General features: G+C 30.1%; 1 protein-coding gene across 2 annotated transcripts in view; it reads right to left on the reverse strand.

Moving 5' to 3' along the window:
- Nucleotides 1–12,393, reverse strand: part of LOC145277600 (arachidonate 12-lipoxygenase, 12R-type-like) — a 162,243-nt gene that overhangs the window by 106,549 nt on the left and 43,301 nt on the right. For both annotated transcript variants that reach the window (XM_080129117.1, XM_080129118.1), the window contains exons 3-4: nt 11,787–12,264; nt 10,665–10,709 (exon numbers count right to left, since the gene is read on the reverse strand). In XM_080129117.1, coding sequence (XP_079985243.1) covers nt 10,665–10,709; nt 11,787–12,264 — 523 coding nt within the window. The remainder of the gene's footprint in view (nt 1–10,664; nt 10,710–11,786; nt 12,265–12,393) is intronic.

Below are 12,393 nucleotides of genomic sequence, written 5' to 3' on the forward strand. Positions count from 1 at the left end.
TAGAGAATCCTATACGTTGTACGTTTAGTATAGAATCTTATATGTTGTACATTTAGTATAGAATCTTATCCGCTGTAAATTTAGTATAGAGTCTTATACGCTGTACATTTAGTATAGAATCTTATACGCTGTACATTTAGTATAGAATCTTATACGTTGTACATTTAGTACAGAATCTTATACGTTGTACATTTAGTATAGAATGTTATACGTTGTAGATTTAGTATAGAATCTTATACGTTGTACATTATGTATAGAATCTTATATGTTGTACATTTAGTATAGATTCTTATACGTTGTACATTTAGTATAGAATCTTATACGTCGTACATTTAGTATAGAATCTTATACGTTGTACATTTCGAATAGTATCTTATACGCTGTACGTTTTGTATAGAATCTTATTCGTTGAACGTTTAGTATTGAATCTTATACGTTGTACATTTAATATAGAATCCTTATGCGTTGTACATTTAGTATAGAATCTTATTCGCTGTACATTTAGTATAGAATCTTTTACGCTTACATTAAGTATAGTATCTTATTGTTTGTACATTTAGTATTGAATCTTATTCGGTGTACATTTAGTATAGAATCTAATACGTTGTACATTTAGTATAGAAACTTGTACATTGTACATTTAGTATAAAATCTTATACGCTGTACATTTAATTTAGAATTTCATACGTTGTACATGTAGTATAGACTCTTATACGCTGTACATTTAGTATAGAATCGTATACGTTGTACATTTAGTATAGAATCTTATACGTTGTACATTTATTATTTAATATTATTCGCTGTACATTTGGTATAGAATCTTATATGTTGTACATTTAGTATAGAATCTTATACGTTGTACATTATGTATTGAATCTTATACGTTGTACATTTATTATAGAATCTTATTCGCTGTACATGTAGTATAGAATCTTATACGCTGTACATTTAGTATAGAATTTTATTCGCTGTTAATTTAGTACAGAATCTTATACGTTGCACATATAGTATTGAATCTTATTCGCTGTACATTCAGTATAGAGTATTATACGTTGTACATTTAGTATAGAATCTTATACGTTGTACATTTAGTATTGAATATTATACGTCGTACATTCAGTATAGAATCGTATTAGCTGTACATTTAGTATAGAATCTTATACGTTGTTCATTTAGTATAGAATCTTATACGTTTTACATTTAGTATTGAATCTTATGCGCTGTATATTTAGTATATAATCTTATACGTTGTACATGTAGTATTGAATCTTTTTCGCTGTACATTTAGTAGTGAATCTCATTCGCTGTACATTTAGTATAGAATCTTATACGTTCTACATTTAGTATTGAATCATATTCGCTGTACACTTAGTATAAAATCTTATTCGCTCTACATTTATTATCGAATCTTATACGTTGTACATTTAGTAGTGAATCTTATTCGCTGTACATTTAGTAAAGAATGTTATACGTTGTACATTTAGTAAAGAATATTATACGTTGTACATTTAGTATAGAATCTTATCCTTTCTATATTATTTATTAAATCTTAACCGCTTTACATTTACTATAGAATATTAGACGTTGTACATTTAGTATTGAATCTTCTTCGCTGTACATTTAGTATATAATCTTTTTAGCTGTACATTTAGTAAAGAGTCTTATACGTTGTACATTTAATATTGAATCATATTCGCTGCACATTAAGTATATAATCTCATACGTTGTACATTTAGTATAGAATCTTAGGCGTTGTACATTTAGTATAGAATCTTATACGTTGTACATTTAGTATAGAATCTTATACATTGTACATTTAGTATAGAATCTTATTCGTTGTACGTTTAGTATAGAATCCTCTACGTTGTACATTTAGTATAGAATCTTTTTCACTGTACATTTAGTATAGAATCTGATATGTTGTACATTTAGTATAGAATCTTATACGTTGTACATTTAGTATAGAATCATATTCGCTGTATATTTACTATAGAATCTCATACGTTGTACATTTAGTATAGAATCTTAGGCGTTGTACATTTAGTATAAAATCTTATACGTTGTACATTTACTATAGAATCTTATACGTTGTACATTTAGTATAGAATCTTATCAACTGTACATTATGTATAGAATCTTATACGTTGTACATTTACTATAGAATCTTATACGTTGTACATTTAGTATAGAATCTGATATGTTGTACATTTAGTATAGAATCTTATACGTTTTAGATTTAGTATAGAATCTTATACATTATACTTTTAGTATAGAATCTTGTACGTTGTACATTTAGTATAGAATCTTCTACGTTGTACATTTATTATAGAATCTTATACGTTGTAGATTTGGTATAGAATCTTATATGTTGTTTGTTTTGTTTAGAATCTTATCCACTGTAAATTTTGTATAGAATATTATACGTTGTATATATTTAGTAAAGAATCATATGCGTTGTACATTTAGTATAGAATCTTATGCGTCGTACATTTAGTATAGAATCTTATACTTTGTACATTTAGTATTGAATCTTTTACGTTGTACATTTAGTATAGAAGTTCATACGTTGTACATAATGCAGTCTTTTTATTACGTTTTCACCCCAAACAAAGCACATTGCCACTTTGGTGTAGGGCAGCTACTATCAGGGGCAGTAACTACTTTGGCACTATGTTAGGATTTGGGCAGCAAGATGTTGGTTCACGTTACACTTGAATTTCTGCATTTAGTATTGAATTATTCTAGCACATGCTCATGTATTTATCTATATATCTATTAGAGTGAAAACATCTGCCTGTGTCTGTCTGTGTACATTTCCCTACCAAATAACAGTCAATTTTGTGTCTACAGACTCGAGATTTTACATACGGGGTATTTTAATTGAGTTTTGGCCGCCAACTTTGCTGTTAAGTGTCAAAGTTAAAGGATTTGATCTCTAAGAACTCTACCAATCTCCTCCGCTAATTATGTGTCTAAACACTTGAAATTTTAGATATAGATTACTTAGACATGGATCTAACTTTATAATTTGATTTGAGCTAAAAATAGTAAATGTTAAGGGACCAAAATTTGAGTTAAAGTTTCAAAAAATTTGCTCTATGCGGTCTCTAGCAAATAACTCTGTTGATCTAAACATTTGATATTTTACATATACTGTATTCAGACATAGCTTTTTAATCGTTTATTTTACTGAAAATTTGGAATTCAAGGGGTCAAAGTTCAAGAAATCTTACCTTTGCGGTCTCTTGCAAACTATTAAGCCAATTTTGAGTCTAAACAGTTTAAATTTTACATAAAGGATAGTCAGACCTTCAGCAAAATTGTTTTAAATGTATGTATAATGTATTGTATTTGTCGTCATTAAGTAGATAAATTAAAATGGAAAAACAAGTTGTAAGGAAATACAAAAATGAAACGATGATTAAGACGAATGGTTGGCCTAGAAATAAGTTAGAATTTTCGAGAGGGGATAAGAGAAAATTACGTAAACGGGTATTTTAAGAGGTTTTCGGATGTGATAAAGCCAAAAGAGAGAATTTTTCTTGTTTTATTCTGTTTATGTTCATAAAATTTTTCGCAAGAAGAGTAACTTGCCAGGGGACAGCATTAGATATGCCCCTGTTAGAAAAATACAGGTGGGACCCTGCGATATTGTGAGGTTTTAAAGCATGCTGCACGTAACGGCTCCGAGCAAATTATAAGTCTCGGCACAATGAATTTAAAAGGCGGGCGTCGGAAAAGATAAGATAATTTCATAGGGTACCAAAGGACTATAAGAATCAGTACCACGGGCAAATCACATATAGTTATAATAAGGGAGAAAAAGTGAAATATGCCGTTAGTACGTAGGAAGAATAGATGGAACCTTATACTTTATTTTAGTGATGAATGTATGCGGGATATCTCTGTTTTGGGATCTTGGACGCTCTATTGGAAAAAAAGAAAAAAGAAAAATCACAGAAATCCAGCCATAGTTAAAATTCAGTGCGCACGTACGAATTTTGGCGCGGAGAATAGGGGTTATTTAGTAAAGAGTGATGTTTTCTAAATCTTTGTCCAGTTCTAAGAGTCCAAGCAAAGAAATTCGAGTGAATTAGTGTGATGAAAAGGTATATCTTAATAATTAGAAGCCAACCACAATGTTTTAAGTAAATGAGTTTTTATGTATGTCGCAAAAGAAATAAAATAGTCGGAAAATGAAACAAGAATCTAATTAGTGGAAAAAATAATCAGAACACAATTGGAAGTGGCGGGATGGAGCAGTTGATATGAATCATAGGAAGTATTACCCTACACCCGAAGGAATATGCCAGGGAGATCAGATAGATATTCTGGTCTAAATACAATTATGGAGTCACTTGAAAAAGGGCTGACTACCGAAGTCTATTTATTTATTTTTTTAATGGTGTCTGATCTTTCTTAGCCAAGTGGTTGTACGGATGTAGAAAAAAATGTACTGGAATTTAAAAATGCGTACATTTTTTTTTAAATTTTAAATAAAGTATTTTACATGAAAGGGCTGTCTCTTTTCATATAAGTAAAAGGCATACAATATAAGTGAAAATAATAGTAGGATAAGGCTAGAATCGAACCCTGTGGGCAAGTGTTTAAGACAATGGAAAATGGAGTGTTAAACATTCCATTGTCAATTCTATTAGAAAAAGTTAAATATTATTTATGTCGGAAAAAGAGTCGATTGTCCATTCTTTTAGAAATCTGGATATTAAATATGTCAGTTAAAGGATGGCACAATGCGAATTAAAATATATTGTTTAAAAATAGGGTAGAATTAGAATTGAGGATTCTTTTGTTTGCCAAAAGTGTGTTTGGAACAATATATGTAAAGCCACGTGAAAATTAGTCACGTTTGGAAACCACACTTCTGACGTCATAAACAAAGGAGATTTCTCAATATAGGAATTTACGTGTTCGATGTTAGAGCTCAGTTGATGAGTTAAAGTTGATGAGTTAGAGTTGAAAGTCAGTTGATGAGTTAGAGTTGAAAGTCAAGAAGATGAAAGAGAGATAGAGAGAGAGATAGAGAGAGAGGGAGAGAGAGTTTGGAGAGGAGAGTCCCTTAGAAGCGAAGGGAGGAAAAAGAGACAATGTAAATCAAAGTTTGAATTCATGGCATCACCGATCGGCCGATTGAAGAATAAAGGCACCAACTATGTTTGAACTGTTGGCTCGTGACGTCATTCATCACAACAAAATGGTAATTGTGTTTTTATCACCATCGTGTAATGAACTTTGTATAAATCTCCTCCTCAAGTAATGTGTCTCCTCCTCTGTGTTAATAAGAACTGTTATAAATGTCTCTCCCTCATCATCACTATCGTTATTCGTGTATTATGAATCACCCTTCTACATGTCTCCGTTATGTGCCCCAATAAGTACTCCTATGCAACAACAAACTCCGCTATATTTTTAAATATTTTTATTTGCTACCTGTTGTGTTGAAAAAGATAAATCGATTTTTCTCAGTGTTCGTTTTCTACCTAGCTTACTACGTTTTAAGTGCTTTAACTTTTTTAAAGCGTTTATTCAGTTAAAAGAAATAGTGTCGAGTATTACGTGAGAACCAAAAAAATTCCGATGTGAGAGGATCGTATTTTGGGAGTTTCGACAATAGTAAAAAAAAGGGTTTTTATTACTATATGCAAAGATACGAAAAAGTTGTTAACAAAAAACAAATATATAACGAATGTTATTAAATTTGTTAACAAAAAACAAATATATAACGAATATTAAAGTTGTTAACAAAAACCAACTATATAATTATGTTATTAAACTTGTAAACAAAAAACAAATAAACAACTATATAACGAATATTAAAGTTGTTAAGAAAAAACAAATATATAACGAATGTTATTAAAGTTGTTAACAAAAAACAATATATTACGAATGTTATTAAAGTTGTTAACAAAAAACAACTATATAACGAATATTAAAGTTGTGGACAAAAACAAATATATAACGAATATTAAAGTTGTAAAGAAAAAAGCAACTATATAACAAATATTAAAGTTGTTAACAAAAAACAAATATATAACGAATGCTATTAAAGTTGTTAACAAAAACAACTATAAAACGAATATTAAAGTTGTTACGAAAAAACAACTATATAACAAATATTATTAAAGTTGTTAACAAAAACAAATATATAACGAATGTTATTAAAGTTGTTAACAAAAAACAAATATATAACGAATGTTATTTAAGTTGTTAACAAAACAAATATATAACGAATGTTATTAAAGTTGTTAACAAAAACAAATATATAACGAATATTAAATTTGTTAACAAAAACAAATATATAACGCATGTTATTAAAGTTGTTAACAAAAACAAATAAATAACGAATGTTATTAAAGTTGTTAACAAAAAAAATATATAACGAATGTTATTAAAGTTGTTAACAAAAACAAATATATAACGAATATTAAAGTTGTTAACAAAAACAAATATATAACCAATGCTATTAAAGTTGTTAACAAAAACAAATAAATAACGAATGTTATTAAAGTTGTTAACAGAAAACAAATATATAACGAATGTTATTAAAGTTGTTAACAAAAACAAATCTATAACGAATGTTATTAAAGTTGTTTACAAAAACAAATATATAACGAATGTTAAAGTTGTTAACAGAAAGCAAATATATAACGAGTGCTATTAAAGTTGTTAATAAAAAACAAACATATACCGAATGTTAATAAAGTTGTTAACAAAAACAAATATATAATGAATGTTATTAAAGTTGTTAACAAAAAACAAATATATAACGAATGTTATTAAAGTTGTTTACAAAAACAAATATATAACGAATGTTATTAAAGTTGTATACAAAAACAAATATATAACGAATGTTATTAAAGTTTTTAACAAAAACAAATATATAACGAATGTTATTAAAGTTGTTTACAAAAACAAATATATAACGAATGTTATTAAAGGCAGGATAAGTTTTTATTGTTTTTATTTAATGTCAAATATTTATTCGGTTCGAAAAACGAGTAATGTTAAACGCTGCCAGAGAACAAGAAAAAATGGCCGGTATGATTTTAAGACTCAATAATCACTTCAAAATAAGAAGTATAACTAAATGGTGGTAGAATCGCACTCAATAAATGTTACCATTAAATTTATTGGGTGGGTTTCTACCACAATTTTGACAACTTTTGTTAAACATTAAAACAACACATTGTTAATGACCTTTTTTGTAGAAAAAATTCTATTGAAGTCGACCTGCTGCTACAAATTTTAAATAAGGACATGTGAACGAGAAAAAGCTCCAGTAGAAATCAGGGAGACATCTTCTACAAGAGAACCATGTGTTTTTTTATATTTACACTCATTTATTGTCGTCTTAAAAATTATAAAATCGAACTTTCACACAATATATTCCACATTAACGTATATTGGGTTTCTAACAGTATTTTGTTTAATTTTATGTTTAATCAGCACTTCAAATATTTATGGTGTATGTTTTCGCTGCCATTTTCTTGTTCATACCGACCGATCGACTGTGTCTGTTTTACGAATCGATTAAACGCTTTAAAATAATAAAAAAAATACTAAAAACGTGTCCAGTTAGGCAGGAAAGAAATTTATCTTGCCTTTGGTAACATGTATTTGTTATATTTTTGTTTTTGCCAACTTTGTAGAATCTATGCGTATAATAAGTAAGACAAACCAGCAAATAAGTCCATTAATGTCGGCCCGCTATTACGAATTCGGAATAAGTGCATGTGAGCGAGAAAAGCGAAAGTATACATTAGGAGAACTAAAAATATTATGAGGAGCGTAGTCTCTTTTTTTAACGGAATAAACACTTTAAAATAAGTTAAACCACTAAAAACATATCCAGCTAGGTGAAACCGAACACTTCGAAAAATCGATTTAACCTTTTATAAAACAACAGTAAACAAGTAAATCTTTTTTTTTTTTTTAATATTATAGGGTGGGTGAAGTCTCCTAAAAACAACATCTCTTTCCAAATGGTCATAAAATGTTTTTTTCAATCGATATTTATTCAATAATGGACTAGTTTTCCTATCTAGCAAAAATGGACAAGTTTTCCAAAGTCGAGTTTTCTATGGACGAATTTTCGTGGGCGGGTTTTCCTAAATTTGTTATTACTTATGTATCATTCGTTTTAGTTATCTTCTCAGCGAGACTCATTTAGACAAAAGGTTTGTTTATAAGGTACATAGTCCAACTCTACAAGAAGAGTCATTCTAAATTGGGCTAAAAATAAACATTGCCTCAATCTAAAGGGATTTCTTTTTCACTGACAGAAAAAATAAAGTGTAGTATCAGAACAGGTACTACGCATTGAATTATTTATTTGCTAAAAAATATCACATAGAACAAGGACATCAAAAGTGTGGGAAAGTGGAATCGTTTATCATCCTCTTTTTTACACTATCTATATTATTCTTAACTAGAATCATTTCACTCACCACAATATCAAATTTACTACTATTCAAAATAATGTCAATATGTTACACACACACACAGACACACACACAGACACACACACAGACACACACAGACACATATATATATACATATATATTTATATAATGTAATATTTTCTATTAAATATTAATACGTTTTTAATTTTAAAAATATTTTCTATAATATAGCAAAAATATCAATAAATTATCTGCCAATAATAATATTTATTAAGTGTTAGAAACGTCATACGAAAATCTCTGCCTCCCACTTCCACAAAAAATAGGGTTTAAGAATAAAAACTTAACTTAATTTTCCGGTATCTCTAATGACATCGTTATAAATGCGGAAGTTTCTATCACATAAAAAGAATTTATGATTTATTTATGGGTTTCCAAACGTGTATTTTTTATAGAAATTGTCCATAAGATACCAAAAATGAACAAGTCTGTTATTTATAGATTTTGTTTCGCAAAATTATTAAAAAGAAAGAAAAAACATCTGGCGTAAACAAATTGTTAGTTGATTTTTTAGTACAAAATTTGGTATATTTTTTTATCTTAAACTCATCGTTCTCTGCGATAAGTAAAACTCCAAATATCGGAATATTTCTTACACGAACTTAAGTCGACGACATTTAATGAAGTCATTCAAAAGGGGCGGCGGGAGTCTTATATGATTTTGTTGCGTTTTCTGCGAGCGCTTTTGTTATTAGAACCTAAATCAGAAATCCTATCGGAATCGGAAATTTAGGACGGAATCGGAAAGATTTTAGTATCGTCCCATAACACACACACACACACACACACACACACACACACACACATACACACACATATATATATATATATATATATATATATATATATATATATATATCCGTATAAATTTAGAGAGAGAAACAGAGACAGGGAATAAGATAAGAAGATAAAGCGAAAAGTTACTTAGAAACTTTATTACATTATCAATTAAATCAGCGGTAACGTAAGAGTAAAAGCTCTTGCAATAAGGGCTGTGAAAGAAGAATTAAGAAAAAAAAACATACTCAGTAAGATATACAGAAACAGGAATAAGAGATGAACCTCTCTATATATTGTAATTATTTACAATTAATAGTTCCCGTATGATGTTTAATTGTATACTAGGTCTGATTAGTTGCTAATTGTCAGACAGCATATGCATTTCTACTTTGAGTCGTCTCACTCTCGACTGTCTTTTTGTGTTTATAATTTTTACTTTATTTTATAACCTGCATATATATATATATATATATATATATATATATATATATATATATATATATATGTATATATATATATATATATATGTATGTATATATATATATATATATATATATATATATATATATATATATATATATATTCGGCAGCTCCTACTTTGTGTAATTTATAAGAAAGTATATAAAAAGAAAATATGAACTAGTTAAAAAAAAGGAGGGTGGACCTGTAAATTCATCCTTGTCCGTTCGTCCGTTCGTCTGTCCGCACTTTTCTCAATAACTAAGCCTTGGAATTTTCGGAAATTTTGCACAAACATTAAACATGATATGAGTAAAAATGTAACAGAACGAATTTTCCGGCAAAACTTCGATTTCCTCCTTCGGGTTAAAATGCCTAAAATTTGTACCGATTAAAAAAATGATGCCTTAGATTTTTATAAAACTTTCTAAAAAGTTGTAACTAATTGGTTTCTATATAATTTTGTTTGTCTATACTTCGCGATAACTCTTGCGTGTGGCCTAGGGCTCTTTTAGGGCTAATAAAAACATTCAATTTTTGGGACTATTTTATCATATTTGTACAAAATTTACTGTGTATGTCTATTTAGCAGATTTGCATCACGGGCTGAACTCAAATTAAAATATGTTAAGGCCTTGGGGACTTTTGGGGCTAAATGGGGGGGTGCAAATGATGGACTTAGCCATTTCTTTTTTTGCATGATGCAGAACTCAAATTTACATATGGCATAAAACTGCACCGTTTGTTTATTTTCACCAGGATTTCATGTCCCCTGCGGACTTTTGGGGCTAAATGAGGGCTGATGCTGAACTTAGTCATTTTTGTACCTCGTTCATTGTGCACACACAGGGACCATGCATGCTTCACTTGTTTCCTCTCATTTCGGGTAAATCTTAAAACTTAATAAACAATTCTATAGAAAAAATACAACGAACTCTTACTTACCAAATACCGCGGACTAAATTTTTCATTAAAAGGCAACTTATTCACCTGTAGAAAAGAAAAGGAAACGTTTTTTTTTATTAAATTATTGTTTTATATAAATATATAAGATGGGTTAGGAAGTTTTTTCTTTCAAATAATGTTTTTTTTTCAAATAAGTTTTCGTTATAATACCTTTACTTTATATATTAATTTCGAAAGCGTTTTTCGCTTTATCTAATCGTTAAAGTTGCAATCGTTATTTGGGTTGGTGCATTTGCTATTAGTCTCTAACGCCTGGACAGGGTTCAAAAGAGAGTCACCAACCTGAACTGTCATCAAACCCTCAACCTCTGTTCCATCGAATAAATGTTGCATCCCTCTGCTTGTTCTACAAGTATTTTATGGCGAATGCTCCGATAAACAACATACCCTTGTATCCCTTCAACCTAAATAACCCTGACAAACCCAACAAGCAGCAAAATCCCACCCTACACAGTAGTGATTCCTAGATGTAAAACGCCTTCTACTCTGATAGTTTCTTCTCCATAACTGCTAGACACCATTCCGGGCGTCTGCTCTCCAAAGTGTATTAACACGCAGAAGCTCAAGTGTAATGTGAACAGACATCTTGCAGCTCAACTCCTTACATAGTATCCCCACCACTTATCTCCCCGATAGTAGTCAACTACACCAAAGTGGCACTTTGCCTTGTTTGGAGTGAAAATGGAATTATAAAAACAAGCAAACAAACAATTACGTCTTCTTTCCAGAACGTTGAATAATAGATTAAAAGGTATGTTAATTATATATTAGTGCGCATTTTTTATGAAAGTCTAGTAATTTTATATTGACTCTACGTTTGATCACCCTCCTTGGGTGTAATATTACTTAGTTAAGAAAAATGGTTCATAATAAATAAATTACCGCGAAGACACTTTACACATATAATGTAGTCCAATTTTCCCCAGTTGGCTTTTTGTTGCATAACATACCCAGCAAAGCCGACCTTTTGTTCTAGCAAGTAACCTTGCTTAACCAACCCATACTTTATTATCTTATAAGGGACGTCTTTGTTACAACTGTAGATTACCATAAAGGACTAACATTAGGAATATTAAAATAACATTAAATATATGAACTCACCATTGGTATATTTTCGTACTCGTATTTTAATGTATACATTGTTCGTTTTCTTTCGATTTCCTTTTGACGTTGTTCGGGATGGGGATCGAATTGTGGCAGTAGAGTGTCAAATTCAGTTATTTTATAAGAATTTTTACAGCAGTACGCCATTGATTGAATCCATCGGAAGACTGGGAAAATGCTATCAAATGTTTGTTGATCATTTATAACTCTGATGGTGTTTATGTACCAACTGGGCCAGTGCTCGAAGAAACCATGCCATATCTTGATCTTGACTACCCGGCCGAAGTCGGAAGGTAGTTTCACTTCTAAGCTCTCGACGGTGTTGCGCTGGAAAAAACGGAAAAAACGGAATTCCCGGCTGGGTTGATTTTCCTGGTTATAGAGAACAAAATGCAAGTTGGTGATGTTCAAAGGGTAGGCATGGTGTCCTGTTTTCACCTTGACCTTGACATTTCCCTTGCCTCTGGGTCTTGACCTTAAAAAAAAAAGTAAATCATGATACAAGACAGTGCACGGCATGCAATCGTTATGTGACTTCCGTCTGCATTATGCTAGCGGGACCTGTGGAAATTCCACAGCGGCATCTTCCATGTGTAATATATTG

This window comes from Euprymna scolopes, chromosome 6 (assembly GCF_053919585.1).
Source record: "Euprymna scolopes isolate OS-2025 chromosome 6, ASM5391958v1, whole genome shotgun sequence".
Classification (NCBI taxonomy): domain Eukaryota; kingdom Metazoa; phylum Mollusca; class Cephalopoda; order Sepiida; family Sepiolidae; genus Euprymna; species Euprymna scolopes.